The 21,327-nt window shown below is 42.5% G+C and overlaps 1 protein-coding gene across 1 annotated transcript in view; it reads right to left on the bottom strand.

Moving 5' to 3' along the window:
- Nucleotides 1-21,327, bottom strand: part of LOC129840333 (uncharacterized) — a 104,874-nt gene that overhangs the window by 3,559 nt on the left and 79,988 nt on the right. The window contains exons 6-9 of the mRNA XM_055908132.1: nt 13,304-13,570; nt 13,082-13,153; nt 9,373-9,399; nt 9,163-9,219 (exon numbers count right to left, since the gene is read on the bottom strand). Of these exons, the coding sequence (XP_055764107.1) occupies nt 9,163-9,219; nt 9,373-9,399; nt 13,082-13,153; nt 13,304-13,570 (423 nt within the window). The remainder of the gene's footprint in view (nt 1-9,162; nt 9,220-9,372; nt 9,400-13,081; nt 13,154-13,303; nt 13,571-21,327) is intronic.

Genomic DNA, 21,327 nt, shown 5'->3' with positions numbered 1-21,327 from the left:
AGTACGTTCATCTCTAGGAGACAGAACGTGAGCGGTATGATGATAGTCCCATGGTGGTTATACTTGCGTACTATTGTTTTTACAGATGGACGTGGTACCTTCAGGCATTTGGAAATTGCTCCCAAGGATGAACCAGACTTGTCGAGGTCTACATTTTTTTTCTGAGGTCTTGGCTGATTTATATAGATTTTCCCATGATGTCAAGCAAAGAGGCACTGAGTTTGAAGGTAGGCCTTAAAACACATCCACGGGTACACCTCCAATTGACTCAAATGATGTCAAGTAGCCTATCAGAAGCTTCTAAAGCCATGACATAATTTTCTGGAATTTTCAAGTCCTAACCGACTTGCCAAAACTATAGTTTGTTAACAAGAAATTTGTGGAGTGGTTGAAAAACGAGTTTTATTGAATCCAACCTTAGTGTATGTAAACTTTCGACTTCAACTGTAAGTATTAGTGAGTAAAGTTCCTTAATTCGATTAAAACAGGCTTCTGGATTTCTGGGATGGAACAAAAACAACACTACTGTCCTGTGCTGTGAGGAAGCATGTGTTGTGCATGGAAGTACAGTGCATTTGGAAAGTATTCAGACCCCTTGACTTTTTCCACATTTTGTAATGTTACAGCCTTATTCAAAAATGTATTAAATTGCTTTTTTCCCTCATTAATCTAGACACAGGTTTTTTGAAATTTTTGCAAATGTATTAATAATAGAAAACTGAAATATCACATTAAATAAGTATTCAGACCATTTACTCAGTACTTTATTGAAGCACCTTTGGCAGCGATTACAGCCTTGAGTCTTCTAGGATATGACACCTATATTTGAGGAATTTCTCCCATTCTTCCCTGCAGATCCTCTCAAGCTCTGTCAGGTTGGATGGGGAGTGTTCCTGCACAGCTATTTTCAGGTCTCTCCAGAGATGTTCGATCGGGTTCAAGTCCGGGCTCTGGATGGTCCACTCAAGGACATTCAGAGACCTGTCCTGAAGCCACTCCTGCATTGTCTTAGCTGTGTGCTTAGGTCGTTGTCCTGTTGGAAGGTGAACTTTCGGTTCTGAGCACTCTGGAGCAGGTTTCATCAAGGATCTCTCTGTAATTTGCTCAATTCATCTTTCCCTCGATCCTGACTAGTCTCGCAGTCCCTGCCTCTGGAAAACATCCCCACAGCATGATGCTGCCACCACCATCCTTCACCGTAGGGATGGTGCCAGGTTTCCTCCAGACGTCACACTTGGAATTCAGGCCAAATAGTTCATTCTTGGTTTCATCAGACCCGAGAAACTTGTTTCTTATGGTCTTAGTCTTTAGGTGCATTTTGTCAAACTCCAAGCGGGCTGTCATGTGCCTTTTACTGAGGAGTGGCTTCCGCCTGGCCACTCTACCATAAAGGCCTGATTGGTGGAGTGCTTCAGAGAGGGTTGTCCTTCTGGAAGTTAATCCCATCTCCACAGAGGAAATCTGGAGCTCTATCAGAGTGACTATCGGGTTCTTGGTCACCTTCCTGACCTAGGCCTTTCTCCCCCGATTGCTTAGTTTGGCGGACAGTTCTAGGAAGAGTTTTGGTGGTTCCAAACTTCTTCCATTTAAGAATGGCCACTGTGTTCTTGGCAACCTTCAATGCTGCAGAAATGTTTTTTGTACCCTTGCCCAGATCTGTACCTCGACACAATCCTGTCTTGGAGCTCTACGGACAATTCCTTTGACTTCATTGCTTGTTTTTTTCTCTGACATGCACTGTCAACTGTGAGACCTTATATAGACAGATGTGTGCCCTTCCAAATCATGTCCAATCAATTGAATTTACCACAGGTAGAAACATGTAGAAACATCTCAAGGACGATCAATGGAAACAGGATGCACCTGAGCTCAATTTTGATTCTCATGGTAAAGAGTGTGAATACTTACAGTTGAAGTCGGAAGTTTACATACACTTAGGTTGGTTTCAATAAAACTCGTTTTTCAACCATTCCACAAATTTCTTGTTAACAAACTATAGTTTTGGCAAGTCGGTTAGGACATCTACTTTGTGCATGACACAAGTAATTTTTCCAACAATTGTTTACAGACGGATTATTTCACTTATAATTTACTGTATCACAATTCCAGTGGGTCAGAAGTTTACATACACTAAGTTGACTGTACCTTTTAAACAGCTTGGAAAATTCCAGAAGATGATCTCATGGCTTTAGAAGCTTCTGGTAGAATAATTGACATCATTTGAGTCAATTGGAGGTGTAACTGTGGATGTCTTTCAAAAATGTAGACTTCGACAAGTCTGTTTCATCCTTGGGAGCAATTTACAAATGCCTGAAGGTACCACGTCCATCTGTAAAAACAATAGTACGCAAGTATAAACACCATGGGACCACGCAGCTGTCATACCGCTCAGGAAGGAGACACGTTCTGTCTCCTAGAGATTAACGTTCTTTGGTGTGAAAAGTGCAAATCAATCACAGAACAACAGCAAAGGACCTTGTGAAGATGCTGGAGGAAACAGGTACAAAAGTATTTATATCGACAGTAAAACGAGTCCTATATCAACATAACCTGAAAGGCCGCTCAGCAAGGAAGAAGCCACTGCTTCAAAACCGCCATAAAAAAGCCAGACTGCGATTTTCAACTGCACATGGGGACAAAGATCATACTTTTTGGAGAAATGTCCTCTGGTCTGATGAAACAAAAATAGAACTGTTTGGCCATAATGACCACCATTATCTTTGGAGGAAAAAGGGGGAGGCTTGCAAGCCGAAGAACACCATCCTAACCGTAAAGCACGGGGGTGGCGGTATCATGTTGTTGGGGTGCTTTGCTGCAGGAGGGACTGGTGCACTTCACAAAATAGATGGCATCATGAGGAAAGGAAAATGATGTGGATAAATTGAAGCAACATCTCAAGACATCAGCCAGGAAGTTAAAGCTTGGTCGCAAATGGGTCTTCCAAATGGACAATGACCCCAAGCATACTTGTGGCAAAATGGCTTAAGGACAACAAAGTCAAGGTATTTGAGTGGCCATCACAAATCCCTGACCTCAATCCTATAGAACATTTGTGGGCAGAACTGAAAAAGCGTGTGCGAGCAAGGAGGCCTACAAACCTGACTCAGTTACATCAGCTCTGTCAGGAGGAATGGGCCAAATTGTACCCAACTTATTGTGGGAAGCTTGTGGAAGGCTACCCAAAACGTTTGACCCAAGTTAAACAATTTAAAGGCAATGCTACCAAATACTCTTTGAGTGTATGCAAACTTCTGGCCGACTGGGAATGTGGTGAAAGAAATAAAAGCTGAAATAAATCCTTCTCTCTACTATTATTCTGATGTTTCATATTCTTAAAATAAAGTGGGGATCCTAACTGACCTAAGACATGGACTTTTTACTAGGATTAAATGTCAGGAATTGTGAAAAACTGAGTTTAAATGTGTTTGGCTAAGGTGTATGTAAACTTCTGACTTCAACTGTAATTTTAGATAGGGCAGACATTTCCATATCATTTTTGTTAGCTGCATGTGTGACTTAACTCCACCAGTCCTATTCATGATATAATTTACAAAGATTCTACCTTTTTTAAATGAAAAAGTATGTTTTTTTTAATCAATTAGTTTATTTGAGTTTAACCACAATATTTGATGTATTATTTGTTCTGTCTTTTCTGCTGGATTAAACTGAAATTGCAACCAACTTTATATGGCTTGTTTTAAAAATAACAATATTTTGGAGATGATTTCATTTCCAAATAACCAGAAGTGAGGGGTTGTAATCTGAATAAAGGGGAAAAGGCATGGGGTGAGACATTCTTACTAATATGCTAGAAAACCAATTTTGATTAAAGTTGAACTTTTGTATGACTGACGCCTTTAGTGAGAGGTCTAATGCTTTAATATTTTATAATTTCTGCCCTTCGAATTCCCATTCATTATATAAATAGGCCCTTTTAATTTTGTCTGGCTTGCCATTCCAAATAAAATGTAATATGTTATAATTTAAAAACAAGTCACTAGGTGTAGGCAAGACCATAAGCAAATAGGTAAACTGGAATATGTTTAAAGAGTTAATCAGGGTGATTTTCCTTTCCATGGTCGCAAGATCTTATCTATTTTTCATAACTTTATATTAAAATGTATTGGAGTGAGATCCTTTCTTTCTTTCGGGATATGTATACTGAGTATGCCCACATCCCTGTCAGACCATTTTATTGGTAAACTACACAATAATGTAAAAGTTGTATTTTTTAGGGATCCAATTAGTACATTTATCATCATTTGGTTTTAATCCGACCAATGGTTTTTGTAGAAAGTGGGAGGAGCACGAGACAATGTTGGTGGGAAGTCATTATAGTGTCTTCAACGTCACAGGAGGAGAGCACACGAACGGACAAAAAAAATTAAAAGGAGAGCTCGCCCACCTCCCAATTCCCAGACTATCAGATTACAACTGTCACACCCTGGCCTTAGTTATCTTTGTTTTCATTATTATTTTAGTTAGGTCAGGGTGTAACATGGGGAAGTATGTGTTTTGGTTTGTCTAGGGGTTTGTAGGTTTAATGGGGAAATGTCTTATCTAGGTGTTTGTATGTCGATGGCTGCCTAGATTGGTTCTCAATTAGAGACAGCTGCGGTTTATTGTCTCTAATGGGGAGCCATATTTAAGGCAGCCATGGGTATCATGTGTTTGTGGGGAATTGTCTATCTTGAACGTAAGTAGCTTGTGTGTGCACTTTCGTTTGTAGCTTCACGGTTGTTTGTTGTTTTGTATAGTTTGTATAAGTGTTTCGTTTCATGTTCATCTTCAAAATAAAGAGAAGATGTATTTTGCACACGCTGCGCCTTGGTCCACTCTCCCTTTGACGATCGTGACAGAATTACCCACCAAACCCGGATCAAGCAGCGTGACAAGCGGCAACAGGATCAAGGCATCAAGGATTCATGGACATGGGAGGAGATATTAGATGGAAAGGGACCTTGGGCACAACCGGGAGAATATCGCCTCCCTCGTGAAGAGCTGGAGGCAGCGAAAGCCGAGAGGAGGCGATATGAGGAGGCAGCACGGAGGCAAGTCTGGAAGCCCGCGAGTACTACCCAAAAAATTATTGGGGGGGGGCTAAGAGGTAGTGGGCCGAGGGCAGGTAGGAGACCTGCGCCCACTTCCCAGGCTAACCGTGGAGAGCGGGAGTACGGGCGGACACCGTGTTACGCAATAGAGCGCACGGTGTCTCCTGTACGTGTTCATAGCCCGGTGCGGGTTATTCCACCTCCCTGCACAGGTAGGGCTAGATTGGGCATTGAGCCAGGTGCCATGATGCCGGCTCAACGCGTCTGGTCTCCAGTGCGTCTCCTCGGGCCGGCATACATGGCACCAGCCTTACGCATGGTGTCCCCGGTTCGCCTACATAGCCCGGTGCGGGTTATTCCACCTCCCCGCACTGGTCGGGCGACGGCGAGCATTCAACCAGGTAAGGTTGGGCAGGCTCGGTGTTCAAGGGAACCAGTACGCCTGCACGGTCCGGTATTTCCGGCGCCACCTCCCCGCCCCAGTCCAGTACCACCAGTGCCTCCTCCACGCACTTGCCCTATGGTGCGTGTCTCCAGCCCTTTACCACCAGTGCCTAAACCACGCACCAAGCCTCCTGTGTGTCCCCAGAGTCCTGTGCGTCCTGTTGCTGCTCCCCGCACTAGCCCTGAGATGCGTGTCCCCAGTCCGGTACCACCAGTGCCGGCACCACGCACTAGGCCTAATGTGCGCTCCCAGGGTCCAGTATGCCCTGTTCTTTCTCCCCGCACTAGCCTGAAGGTGCGTGTCCTTAGCCCGGTGACTCCAGTTCCGGCACCACGCACCAGGCCTACAGTGCGCCTCATCCGGCCAGAGCCATCCGTCTGCCCAGCGCCATCTGAGCCATCCGTCTGCCCAGCGCCATCTGAGCCATCCGTCTGCCCAGCGCCATCTGAGCCATCCGTCTCCCCAGCGCCATCTGAGCCATCCGTCTGCCCAGTGCCGTCTGAGCCATCCGTCTGCCCAGTGCCGTCTGAGCCATCCGTCTGTCCCGAGCCATTAGAGCCGCCCGTCTGTCCCGAGCCGTCAGAGCCGTTAGTCAGTCAGGAGCCGCTAGGGCCATTCGTCAGTCAGGATCTGCCAGAGCCGCCAACCAGACAGGATCTGCCAGAGCCGCCAACCAGACAGGATCTGCCAGAGCCGCCAACCAGACAGGATCTGCCAGAGCCGCCAACCAGACAGGATCTGCCAGAGCCGCCAACCAGACAGGATCTGCCAGAGCCGCCAACCAGACAGGATCCGCCAGAGCCTTCCGCCAGACAGGAGCCGCTAGAGCCTTCCGCCAGACAGGAGCCGCTAGAGCCTTCCGCCAGACAGGAGCCGCTAGAGCCTTCCGCCAGACAGGATCAGCCAGAGCCTTCCGCCAGACCGGATCAGCCAGAGCCTTCCGCCAGACCGGATCAGCCAGAGACTTCCGCCAGACCGGATCAGTCAGAGCCTTCCGCCAGACCGGATCAGCCAGAGCCGTCAGCGAGCCATGACCAGCCAGAGCCGTCATCCAGCCATGACCAGCCAGAGCCGTCATCCAGCCATGACCAGCCAGAGCCGTCATCCAGCCAGGATCCGCTAGAGCCAGCCAGCCAGGATCAGCCAGAGCCAGCCAGCCAGGATCAGCCAGAGCCAGCCAGCCAGGATCAGCCAGAGCCAGCCAGCCAGGATCCACCAGCTAGCCAGGATCCGCCAGCCAGCCAGGATCCGCCAGCCAGCCCGGTGTTGTCCCTCAGTCCGGAGCTGTCGTCCCTCAGTCTGGAGCTGCCCCTTATCCTGGTGCTGCCCCTTATCCTGGTGCTGCCCCTTATCCTGGTGCTGCCCCTTATCCTGGTGCCTCCCCTTATCCTGGTGCCTCCCCTTAGTCCGGTGCTGCCCCTTAGTCCGGTGCTGCCCCTTATCCTGGTGCTGCCCCTTAGTCCGGTGCTGCCCCTTAATCCAGTGGGGTTAATTTGGAGGGTGGTCATTTGGAGGAGGATACGAAAGCGGGTAGTGACTATGGTGGGGTGGGGACCACGACCAGCGCCAGAGCCGCCACCGTGGACAGACGCCCACCCAGACCCTCCCCTAGACTTTATGCTGGTGCGTCCGGAGTTCGCACCTTGAGGGGGGGGGTTATGTCACACCCGGGCCTTAGTTATCTTTGTTTTCATTATTATTTTAGTTAGGTCAGGGTGTGACATGGGGAAGTATGTGTTTTTGTTTGTCTAGGGGTTTGTAGGTTTAATGGGGAAATGTCTTGTCTAGGTGTTTGTATGTCGATGGCTGCCTAGATTGGTTCTCAATTAGAGACAGCTGTGGTTTATTGTCTCTAATTGGGAGCCATATTTAAGGCAGCCATGGGCATCATGTGTTTGTGGGGAATTGTCTATGTTGAACGTAAGTAGCTTGTGTGTGCACTTTCGTTTGTAGCTTCACGGTTGTTTGTTGTTTTGTATAGTTTGTATAAGTTTTTCGTTTCATGTTCATCTTCAAAATAAAGAGAAGATGTATTTTGCACATGCTGCGCCTTGGTCCACTCTCTCTAAAGAAGACAATCGTGACAACAACAAGGCTTACAAGGCCGAGTTCAAATCCTGACATCAAATTCAAAGTTATCGGTGACCGGCCTAAACTGCTGACCAGCAAAACAAACTGTCACTCTCTGTTCTCTGCTTTCTAAAAGTGACAGAAGAGGCACCATGCTGACAGCTGCTCACCAAGCCATGCCATCTAATACTCTAAAATACATTTTAATTGGGATTGGCATAATTTTTGCCTACTTTAAATGTTTGTTCTTGAGCTACCCTGCAATTCCCAATGGAATCACTTGGTAGAAACCCCCAGAGTTAGGGAGTAACTGATTACATGTAACCTACCCAACCCTGGAAACACCTGGTGAAAACTCCCAGAGTTGGCGACTAACTGATTTTATTGACTTGTGTTGTGATGGCGGGAAGTATTTTCATAAAGTTCCGCTTTTGATGACTGGCAGCGCCCTGTTCACGACCTTCGCCCATACTACCTAACTGTCCCCTGCACACTTCTATTTCATTGGAAATGAATGGCTTTCCGTGGTTTCATGGCCCACATCATCTTCAGAGAGTGAGCCTTTTCTTTTAAATAATTTTTCTAGTTTGTTTGAGTAATTTCTAGAAGACTTCTCCCCTACAGTGCTGTTAACTGTATCCATAGCAACCCCAGAGAGAACCTCTGAAGCTCCACGGTTGGCGACCTGAACCTCCCCTACACTGTGATAAACAGTCCACAGTCAGAATTCTGTTGCCTCAGATACTGTTTATCACAGTGTAGGGGATGTTCAGGTCGCCAACCGTGGGGCTTCATGGGTTCTCTCTGGGGTTGCCAGTTAACAGCACTGTTAATTTGATTAAAACAGGTTTCTGGATTTCTGGGATGGGACAAAAAGAACACTACTGCCATGTGCTGTCAGTACGCATGTGTGCAGCGCATTTATTCAGACGCCTTGACATTTCCACATTTTGTAGCGTTACAATCTTATTCTGAAATTGATTAAATAGCTTTTTTCCCTCATCAATCTACACACAATACCCCATAATGACAAAGCAAAAACAGGTTTTCAGAATATTTTGCAAATGTATTAAAAATAAAATTAAGCACCTATAAGTAAGCACCTATATAAGGTCTCACTCTCAACTGTGAGACCTTATATAGACAGGTGTGTGCCTTTCCAAATCATGTCCAATCAATTAAATTATTCACAGGTAGACTCCAATCAAGTTATAGAAACTTCTCAAGGATGATCAATGGAAACAGGATGCATCTGAGCTAAATTTTGAGTCGTATAGCAAAGGGTCTGAATACTTATGTAAATAAGGTTTTTCTGTTTTTTATTTTTTGAATACATTTGCAAATAAATCTAAAAGCTTGTTTTTGCTTTGTCATTATGGGCTATTGTGTGTGTAGATATATATTTTTTCATTTAATCCATTTTAGAATAAGACTGGAACGTAACTAAATGTAGAAAAAGTAAAGGGATCTGAATACTTTACGAATGCACTGTATGTGTATATAGTGCAGTACATGAATAATATTGTGTTTGTATTACTTTGGGGACCCCGTAGGCAGGTTAAATATGGATCAGAGTCAAGTTAGGGTAAAACTTACCACAAATTCCACCACAAAACCTTCTCAAAAAGTCGATCCAGGTGTCTTGGGGATATCCTGAAACGAAAAAGGAACACAAGAATGTAAGACATGATTAACATTTTCATTCAAATGGTTCTTTGTTTTCACTGGAACCCAAATGTAAATTATGTTATTGTGAAGCAGTGAATATGAAGAATTGAGACAGGAAGAGACAGATAATCATCCTACCAGTCTTTTTCTTCCACACCAACATTCCTGAGGAGTAAAAAAATGAAGATTTTATTTTCCAAGTTGATCCATGGTTCTGTAGCTTGTGTTAGCTATAACATAGTGAGAAATAACCCCTCTTAAAGTACAAGTCTGTGCATTAACCATACTGTCAGCTGTTGAGTATGACTTCACCCACATTTACATGCTTAAGCTGCAATAAGGAGACATCATTTCTGAGAGCATGCATACAGTACCTGCACAAGGCCGACTTCAAATCAATGTGAAAGTAACCGGTGCATTAAACAGCTGACGACGAATGCAAACTATGCTTAGATAAATCCTACACATCAAATCAAATCAAATGTTATTGGTCGCATACACTTGGATAGCAGATGTTATTGCGAGTGTAGCGAAATGCTTGTACCCATTTTTTTTCTCCTGGGGTAACAATGTAAGAGATAATATATAAACATGCATTAACACATTCATTGAAATAAAAGGCATACATCAAAAGACTTACTTAGGCCTACAATCAAGAAGGACACATGAAGACAAAAGCTCAAAGATTGACGAAAATCACAAAATATACACATGCCTTTTTAAAGGGAGCTAAGGCTACATCCGTGATTCAGCACCGCTGAATGGACAGCTCCTCGGTACAGGTAGGCATAGTGGAACTCAGTGGTGTGGTGCTGAATGGACAGTGCCTCTGTCTAGTAGACAACTACATAATTCTTCAGTTCTTGGGCAGATTTTAGGGCGAGGTTAGGTAGCCTACAATGCGTATATGAAAGTCATAACTGGCATGCAGATGACCTGTAATGACTTCCCACCAACGGCCTTTTTTATTTTTTAGGGGGTAGATCAGCTTTAATATTGCAGATAGATTGTAGCTTCCATCAATGTAATTGCCTGCATCATTTCCATATTTGTTTTGTAAATATACACTACCGGTCAAAAGTTTTAGAACACCTACTCATTCAAGGGGTTTTCTTTATTTTTACTCTTTTCTACATTGTAGAATAATAGTGAAGACATCAAAACAATGAAATTACACATATATTTGAGATTCTTCAAAGTAGACACCTTTTGCGTTGATGACAGCTTTGCACAATCTTGGCATTCTCTCAACCAGCTTCACATGGATTGCTTTTCCAACAGTCTTGAAGGAGTTCCCACATATACTGAGCACTTGTTGGCTGCTTTTAATTTACTCTGCGGTCCAACTCATCCCAAACCATCTCAATTGGGTTGAAGTCGGGTGATTGTGGAGGCCAGGTCATGTGATGCAGCAGTCCATCACTCTCCTTCTTGGTAAAATAGACCCTACACAGCCTGGAGGTGTGGTAGGCCATTGTCCTGTTGAATTACAAAATTATAGTACCACTAAGAGCAAACCAGCTGCGATTGCGTAACGCTGCAGAATGCTGTGGTAGCCAAGCTGGTTAAGTGTGCCTTGAATTCTGATGAGTTCTAAACTTGAAATATTGTTAATTATCAGGTATCCTTTTGGAATATTGAGTGCCAAAGTCTAGGGTCTACACCAGAAGTTAGTGGTTATCTGTAGGAGGAATGTATATGTTGGAGGCAATTACGCTTGGAATGTACTGAGTAAAGGAAGGGCAATCACATGTGGAGAGATGTGGATGGAGAGGATGGAGATGGATGGAGAGATGTGGTTTAGCGAGGAAGGGGGCCGAGGTTATGTCAGGTCACGTTAAGGGAGAAGGAACAGTTTTTGGCCCGCATCACTTAATTTCCTGCCTTGCAATAAAGATGTAATGTTTAGAGAGAAGGAGGACGTCACCCAAATTGGGGTATATATATATATACTACCACTGGTGGAACCATGTTGTTGTCTTATGCAGCTGAACAAACCAGTGGGTGAATAATCTTGGTTTGAGCTTTATTAAGTGTCCGTGAGTTTATTACTCTGTTTATTTAGAACCTAACAGTTGGCGCTGTGAGCGGGGTTCACCACGATTTACAGTCGGACTAGAGATTCCGAATCAGTGAAACAGGAGCCGGCACCAAAAACAAGGTAGGCACAGTTCCACACCTGTTACCACTCATTCTGACATGTTGGGGAGATGAGAGTCGTAGGCTGAACCAATTATAGAATACGGACCTAGAAAGCCTGAGCTTATTCAGTAGTCCCATTGTATTACCACCGGTCGTAGATTCATGGTATATGGTAAGTCCCGGAAGGTAAGCCCGAGCAGGCTGGTACCTGCAGAGATTAAGTCCTAGGGGGTAAATCCCAAGTGGGTTGGTTCCTGCGAGGACCATAAAGTATAGGGTAATTCTCAGAAGGTAAGCCCGAGCAGGTTGGTACCTGCAGAGAGTAAGTCCTAGGGGGTAAATCCCGAGTGGGGTTGGTTCCCTACTAGACCCGTAAAGGGAGGGTGAAAGCCCAGCCGCGGTGGCCGTAGTGTGTGTGTGTATGGAATAATTGTCATGCTTGTGTACTAGTATGGCAGATTGTAGAGAAGTAGTCCATGGAAAAGGACAACAGGAGGGAATGTGGATGGTGATAAGAAGGTTGCCGGTAATTTCTGAAAGAAAGCCGCATTCATCGTCAAAAGAAAAGCAATAAGATGTTTCAAATGCTGTTTGATTTGTGTGTATTACCAGTAGCAATATGGAGAGAGGTTGGTTTATGCCCTATTGGGAGGGGGAACCGTGACAGAGAATGTGGAAATAGGAAGACAACTGTGAATCATTTTGGTAATGTGTGTAATCAACAACAGTGATATTTGAGGCATAACACTGGAATAAGACATAAGGTCACCCGTAATCTCCAGTAATACATTTGCAGACGCTATAAGATTGATTCAAATGCAAGGTATTAAGTGCCATGACCAATTAATAGGCACAAATACCATAACTATTCTCCGGGGAAGTGGTTAGCGGTACGTTGGAAAACAGTTAATGGAAGGTGTGTATTAGAGCCGGGAGTGAAGAAGATCTAAACACCCTGGACACCATCAGGAGAGATTTCAGAATAATAACTATTGAAATGGCGACAGACATTCAGGGATTCTCCTTGTAAAGCGGGGCTAGAGGAAGAGAAGTTTAATAAAGCCATAGAGGTGGTGAAAGAGGAGCACGAGCATTTGACCAATTCTCGAATGTCGGAAAAAATGTGAAAAATTGTTACAATTGGTCAGCATTTCCCTGCTAACGGAAAATTCCAATCAAATAAAGAGGGGGTAGTGGACCATCATTCTCATTGGGATTTAATAGTTCAAGCAGCATTGAGAGTGGAAGCTAATTCAGTTTACACCGCAGATGTACAAGTGGTTAATGCTGCCAAAGTGGAAGTCACTAACAGTGGTCTCAATGGCCAAGGTAGGACAAAGAAACAGAGAGGAAAGGGTAGCGAACCTGTGCTAAGGCACCCAGGGATAGCTCCCTGTTTTAGACGTGTGGCTATCGGTCATTGGAAGAACTAGTGTAAGAAATCCGATTAGGTTATTCCATAGTGTGCGCGGTCCAAATTGATATGTCCTTGTGACACATTATGAAGACTGACCTACAGCAGGCGGTGCATCTAACCCCTTGTCTTGACTGTAACAGTAGCCTGAACAGTACTGTAAATACAGGTAGAACAGGTATCCCCTTCAGGGGGTATAGCTCACTGTTGTTGCTGCTGTTATGTCAATCTGTGCTTCACAACTATGTACATGTACAGTGCTCTGTTACTATAGAGATGTGCTGTTCTTACCTGATATGACAATGAAAACAAATGCCACAATGGCAGTGACAACAACACCAACAAAATCTCTGATGGAAGGCTCTGAAATGAAAACACATTTTGTATTGATACTTTGACAGGAGTTGATCAGGTATTCAACATAGTGCAGCATTAAAAATGTCTTACAAAACTAGCAGTGATACAAACAAATCAATACATAAGACTGTAACACACTTATGAGTGTCCACTCACCTGGACCAAACACCTCTCCAACTGGCTCACTGACTTCCCCACTAACAGAGTTATGCAGCTTGCAGGTGTACTTGTAACTGTTGGTTGATTTGCCAGTGTTGCTCTTAAAGACAATCAGCTGTTTGTCTACAACCTCCCACGCTCCCTCTCCCACTTTCCAGCTGTAAGTGACTGGTTCAGCATCAGTGGTGTTGCCCTCACAGGTTAGAATGCAGGAGGTTTTGTCTGGGTTACAGGAAGAAGTGATTGTGGGTTTGGGGACTGCCTCTGTAAATAGAGGAAAGACACAGGAATAATTTGGGAAAATGCTTGTGAAGCACTACAATACATCACCTGCTGTTTCCACATGACCACACACATACATACACATCCATACATACATACATCTCAAGCAGTTTGCTGTTGAACTCATACACACAGATGTACACACACACACACACACACACACACACACACAGAAACACTTACTGATAACAGATAGTGTATATGTCTTCTCAAGCAGTTTGCTGTTGAACTCCACAGAATAAACTCCACTGTCTGTTTTCTTCAATCCACTGATTCTCAGCTCTCCAGTATTCGGGTCCAGGGTTGTGCGCTCTTTGAAGGCAGCATAGATGTCCAGACCACCAAAATCATTGTCCCACTCTGCCACCTTGTTATTCCCATGCTTCCATAGGATGCTTGTGATGGAGTCAGGCACTGTGGACTTGTCCGGCGTCAATACGAGCTCACCTCCCACTTTATGATAAAGGTCTTCTGAAAAATCAGACATTTCATACATGTATCAGAGTATCAATGTATCCAGAGTAACACATTCTGTTTAGGGTATAAATATGTAGTCCTAACCCTATTGGCATTTAAAGAGACATTTTTATTAACCGTTTTTTATATTACATTTTCTATTAACCTTTTTACGTCTAGAATTCTGCTTGCTGGGTGTATCTGGTCTATGTAGTCTGACCACTTTGACTAGTATGTCCCCCTCACCACCACTACTGGAGCAGAAATGTATCTAGACTACACCACATATTAAAGTATTTGTCTACACCCTGTCCACTATCATATCACTAGCTAGGTTTCCATCCAATCTGCGACAGATTTTCATGTGAATATTAAAAAATCTGCATAAAAACAATATTCACATTTTACCACCAGAGAGATGTTTCCATCAATCTAAGTGGGGCTAAACTATCTGCATTATGAGATTATTATGGATAAGAGCGATATTATTTGTATTTGTTAAAGGGCAGCAAAGTATCGATAATCATGTCACCAGAATAAGACCCTCAATATTTATTTGAAAGGAGCATCAAACTCATCACTTTGCACTTTCACCACCCTGTGAATTTCATCATCATTTATTTCATCTGTAGCCTAATAAACTGCGGTCGTAGTGGGAGGACCACACAACATGTTATCACGTGACTCCATGTTTACTTCGATATGATGGTTATTATATCAATATTTGCGCATAAAAGCATATTCACCAACATTTCTCGCATAATTAATTTTACCGACACATAAAGATCCCACCTTGTCTAGTGTATTTTGTTTTGACGACATTTGGAAAGTTTCCCGAAAAATGTTTCCATCATGTTTCCATCAGGCCGGTCATGACATTTTTTTATCTGACATGTACTTTACTCTCATAAAAATGGAAACCTGGTTAGTAGCTACGTTTCCAACCAATTGGCGACATGAGAATATCTCAAATCCACATCAAGAAAATTTTCCAAACAGTGGTGTTTCCACCCAATGTAATTGTTGCAGATACAAATCAGTGTGTGAGGACATAGTGCACACAAATGTACTTTTTCGTTTCAGTTTTCATTTACTGAATAAAAATCTAAAGTTCAATGTGTTTCCAGCATATTTTCAACTCTACTGCGTTGAATAGCAAAGTGCCTACTTTAGTCTTGGCAGGTGCGCTGTGACTAAACAATACATTAATTGCACTATAACGGTGACAAACTGTGGCCACCAACTGTTAGGGCCCCCGAGTGGCGCAGCGGTCTAAGGCACAAGAGGTGTCGCTTCAGTCCCTAGTTCAAATCCAGGTTTATCACATTCAGCTGTGATTGAGAGTCCCATAGGGAGACGCACAATTGGGCCAGTGTAGTCAGGGGTAGGCCATCATTGTAAATAAGATTTTGTTCTTAACTGACTTGCCTAGTTAAATAAAGGCTAAAAACATGAAGCAGTCCCAACATCTTACCACCTGGCTATCAGCGGAGCCTTGTCTGGCAGCCAAACAGTTCATTCAGCCTCATTTACTGCCTTTTAAAAAAACATAGCTGATATGGCTGACTTGTTTAAACAAATGTGGTTTCTAATGATAATTGAGATATACAAACTATGGTATAAGGGAACGACGAGCGGATAAGAGGCAATCCGTAATTTTGATTAAGACATTAATGAGCGAGTTAGGACTAACGTTGTCAATATAACTATTTGTTCAGCACGTTTGAAATATACAGCGATATAATTCAGAACATAAGCCGTTCTTACAGTATTGTCCCTGTATACCAAGTCAGAACCGTAGGATAAATAACGGGGGCATATAAGCAGACAATGAAAGCTCTTACAAAATTTGATGATTACATTTCTTTAAAACAGGCTATAGGCTACATGTGCACCACCAAGTCCAAACAGTAGAGGAAATTAAGAGGGGTAAATAGACCAAATTATTAGGGTGATGCACATGGGCTTCTAACAGCTTACTACACAAAATACGCTTAGTAACGTTATTACTTTCTAAGCTACAATATACATATCTCCCTGGCATATTACATAATTTATGCAGCAGCATACCATACATTTTTGGACTCACCTTTTTGTGCTGTGCTCACTTCCTTCCAAACCACTCATTGTTGAATTTGCAATTTCCAATTTCTTGTGTAATGTTCAATGACCGATGAGCACCGATATGTTTTATCTATAATTTCTCTTAATTATTTATTTTCATATGACAAGGATTGAAAAGGATTTGCCGGTAGATTGTCGACTTGATTCATGATGATGACTGCTAGTTAAGATTTTGAAAGTATGATGTTGACATGATCAGTCCAATCAAAACTACGGTAGATATAAGGGGATTTGACGTCATTTTATCTGTGGTCAATGACCTTGAGCCTTCTTGGATGGGCACTTCTAATTTAACTCTATGGCAGCAGCCAAAGGGCTAGAATTTTCAAGGACTCCCCTTACATTTCTCCAATCATGGTGCAACGCTCCGTATTTTCTGCTGGCTTGCCCCACCACCACAGAAAGCACTGAGCTAGGATGAAACACCTGCATTTTGGAGCTGCCTTACTTAAGAAAACAAAAATGAGACCATGTTTGTATTCGGCTTTATTAACTCAAATATTTTATTTATTTATTTATTACTTTATTTGCAAACTGATTTGTGACACGTATATGCCACAAAAACATGCAAAACAGGCAAGCCCCCCCCAAATATTTATTTTTATTTTTCCATTTCAATAATTACATTTTCGTTTCTCAAAATTATATTTACGTAGTTAATCATAAAAATCTGAATTGAAATTATAAAATCTAAAAGTTTAAATTAAAATAAATGCAAGAGCACCAGCCTTTGCCATATGGACACATTGATCCACTGGCGGCTAAAGAAATCGGCGAATGGAACTCAGAGATAGTCTATAGACCAATGCAGCAGTAGGCCTACTACTTCCATCATCAATGAAGTAAAATACATAGACCTAAAACAGTAGAAAATATCCTGATCAAAATGCAGGTTCTTTCAATTGCATTCATCTCTCTACTCCGCCTCCCTTTCTATGATGACTTGAGCTATCCCTAGTGAAGTGCAACATAGTATCAACTCAGGAGGTTGGTGTGCTCAGGCTCCCACGCTCTCTCAACATTATCGGGACAGAGAAACCTCACACATGCTCAGTGCAACCTTTCTTTAACTAGGCAGGTCAGTGAAGATCAAATTCTTTTTTACATTGATGGCCTACCCCGGCGACGCTGAACCAATTGTGCGCTGACTGATGGGACACCCAAACACAGTGATGCAGCCTGGATTCGAATCAGGGACTACAGTGGCGCCTCTGAGGTGCAGTGCCTTAGACCGTTGTGCCACTCAGGAGCCACATGGGGTACTCAAAGCAAAAGACAATGAAAAAATCTACTAAACTCCTAAATTATGTTTATGAAATAGACTAAAGCATCTTTCTCACAAGTGTAGCAGGTTGTGAACTCTGCAAACGTTTCCACTCAGAGAATAAGAACGGTAAATTACTGTAATGCATCCATTAAGAGTAATTCATGTAACCAAATTACGGGGATTAACGGTACATTTACTAGGGCTACTGGTTACATCTGTAATGGGGAATTGATACATATAAACAATCAAAGGGCAAACAATTCACTTAATGTACAAAGGAATGATGCAAGAATTCGCGAGAGACTGCGGAGCACATTCTGGAGAGCTGAGTGCATGCATTCTGGAGAAAGATACCCGTATCTTCACCACACACCCCTCCCCTTCTTCTCTTCTCAACGTTTTAAATTATACTCAAGACACATTATCGTCACACATTTTATATGCTTTTCACTGACAGCCACAACTTAATAATCAGCTAGGCCTATTGCCACGCGCGATCCTCTGTGGCTAAGTCAAGCTCTCTGGTAAAGTATTTTGAATTATATTATTTAGACTGGAGTAATTCTATAATTTTGGCTAAACATCAATTTCCTTTAGGGGAAGACAGCATCCTAACAGTGCACTGCGCACCCACTAACTTTCCTTTCTAATTCGCAAGTGGCTGAAACCAGAGATCTGTATATAATGACGAGATGCTCATGTCTCCGCCCTAACAATGCCAGTCCTTGTCCCATAGGCGTGAATGCACGCGAAAAGCTTAGATCTGCATATTGGGCCCATTAAAACGCATTGGGCTTACCGAAGACAGAATTTAGCGAGTGAGTCCTCTTCCTCCGCCTATTCCTTTCTGCTGAAACTAGCGAGAGAAACAGCGCCCCTCTGTTTTCCTGTATGTAGCTCATGTATCTGATGCTGTCTGGACAGAAAAAGTATGACATGCCATACTCCTTTTGTCCAGACAGCATCAGATACATGGTCTACACATACGGAGACAGAGGAGCGCTATTTCGCGCGCTCCGATGCTTTATCTGAGATTGACGCATTAAACCTGCCTTGCGCAAATATTGATATAATATCTATCATATATATCGAAGTAAACTTGGAGTCACATGACGATATGGTGTGTAGTCCTCCCACTATGACTCGGTAAAACCATGCAGTTTATTAAGTAAAAATATCCATAATAATGTCATCATGTAGACTAGCCTACAGCACAGCCTACCCGCACTGTATCTTCAAGCTATTGGATACAGTATATCACTAGGTTTCCATCTAATTTGCGACAGATTTTCATGTGAATATTCTAATATCTGCATGAAACAATATGCACATTTTCCCACAGCAGATATGTTTTCATTAAACTGACGTTTTGCATATAAAAAGCTGTGTGATGTAGTGGACATAAAAATATGATATTTATTGTTTATTGGAAAGGAGCATCAAGATCACTGTGAACTTTCACCACCATGTGAAGTTCATCATAATGTATTTAATTTGTACTCTAATAAACTTCATGGTTTCCCGTGTCATAGTGTAAGTCCCACACAACATATATACATATATACATATATACATATATACATACATACATACATACATATATATATATTTTCACCTTTATTTTACCAGGTAAGCTAGTTGAGAACAAGTTCTCATTTACAACTGCGACCTGGCCAAGATCAAGCAAAGCAGTGCGACACAAACAACAACAGAGAGTTACTCATGGAATAAACAAGCATACAGTCAATTACACAATAGAACAAATAAAGTCTATATACAGTGTGTGCAAATGGAGTGAGGAGGTAAGGCAATAAATAGGCCATAGTAGCAAAGTAATTACAATTTAGCAAAATAACACTGGAGTGATAGATGAGAAGATGGTGATGTGCAAGTAGAAATACTGGTGTGCAAAAGAGCAGAAAAGAGGTAGGTAGATTGGGTGGGCTATTTACAGATGGGCTGCAGCGATCGGTTAGCTTCTCAGATAGCTGATGTTTAAAGTTAGTGAGGGAAATATAAGTCTCCAGCTTCAGCGATTTTTGCAATTCGTTCCAGTCATTGGCAGCAGAGAACTGGAAGGAAAGGCGGCCAAAGGAGGTGTTGGCTTTGGGGATGACCAGTGAAATATACGTGCTGGAGCGCGTGTTAAGGGTGGGTGTTGTTATCGTGACCAGTGAGCTGAGATAAGGTGGAGCTTTACCTAGCATAGACTTATAGATGACCTTATAATTCACTCTATCGCAATTCCAGTAGATCAGAAGTTTATATACACTAAGTTGACTGTGCCTTTAAACAGCTTGGATCAACAAAATCGCCACTGAACAAGAAGGGTGCGGTCTTTATTTCTAATCGAACCCCATATAGAGGTCGTTTAAAACCATTCCGACTTTCCATGTTGAAAATCAATATGAAGACCTTGTTAAGGCTATTGTCCATCCATAATGTCGTTACAAGTTATTTTTTCAGTGATATGAATCCCACTCTGCGGCTGCGTTTCTAACTTGAAGTTGCAGCGCACATAGTGTTCATACACGACATTATCTTATATATAACTATTGTTCATGATAATCAAAGATTAGGAGGTGATGTTGTTGTCTAGGCTATACAATTAGCACACAATAACAAACAAGTCGCCTAGAAATGAGTAGGTAGGCCAAAACGCTACGTTCGCCCCTGCAAGTCGGTTCAACTTACCTCTGGAGACCACCGTCCGCGCCAGACAAAGCCAGAACCACAATCTGATGAGTGTTAGTTTGGGCATATCTGCTAGACTGTTTTTTTGTAAAGATAATAAATAACAGTACATTCAAACGAGATGTGCTAAAACACTTTGTGGTTCATCTAGGCTGCTTCTGATCTTCATTTCCCAAGGCTGTGAAAGTGAAAGTAAAATGTGGTTTTGTTCCTCACTATTCATGACCTCTTCCTGGAAAATAAAACAACGTTCCCTTTGACTTGTAAATAATGTTTAATCTCTACAATACAATCACACTGTATACCACCAACACATTGCATTGTGTTTATATGCTATTTAAGCAATAATACATGAGAAGCTTCGCTTCTTGGCTATGACCACACTACAGCCATGATAAAAAATGTCATAACACATGGCCTTACCAGCATTAAAAATCAAGATTATTTCCCAAACTATCGATTTTCTGACAAAACATGATGATACTTTCACTAACACTGGTTGTCAAGTGACATTTCAGGCGTTCTCTGGTCGTTAGTTCTTTTCGTATTGACTGCCATGTAAAGAAAAACTACCCAAGTGCTGGTTGATAGTTCCAGACCCTTGGTTTCTAGGGGCGCTGTCCATGGTTCTGAAAACAGTGCTGAAACATTGTAGCAAAGACATTGATACAGCAGATCAGAATAGAAACCACAATTACATTTTTTATCGGATGGTCACAGCATCTACAGCTATTTATTTGTGATACACATTGAATTTCACGTTTCCATTCATTGTGCAATTAGTGAAGTAGATGTCAAACGCCGGGGTCAAAAGCGCAGCTGGGCGCCATTTCTCAGGAACAACTGCCTTGTTAGCGCACACAGCTACAGTTGAAGTCGGAAGTTTACATACACTTAGGTTGGAGTCATTAAAACTCGTTTTTCAACCACTCCACAAATTTCTTGTTAACAAACTATAGTTTTGGCAAGTTGGTTAGGACATCTACTTTGTGCATGACACAAGTAATTTTGCCAACAATTGTTTACAGGCAGATTATTTCACTCTATCGCAATTCCAGTAGATCAGAAGTTTACATACACTAAGTTGACTGTGCCTTTAAACAGCTTGGAAAATTCCAGAAAAGGATGTCATTGCTTTAGAAGCTTCTGATAGGCTAATTGGCATCATTTGAGTCAATTGGAGGTGTACCTGTGGATG

Source organism: Salvelinus fontinalis, chromosome 41 (assembly GCF_029448725.1).
Source record: "Salvelinus fontinalis isolate EN_2023a chromosome 41, ASM2944872v1, whole genome shotgun sequence".
In the NCBI taxonomy this organism is placed as follows: domain Eukaryota; kingdom Metazoa; phylum Chordata; class Actinopteri; order Salmoniformes; family Salmonidae; genus Salvelinus; species Salvelinus fontinalis.
The sequence above is the reverse complement of the archived record's forward strand: the minus strand, read 5'-3'. Positions and strand labels throughout refer to the sequence as shown.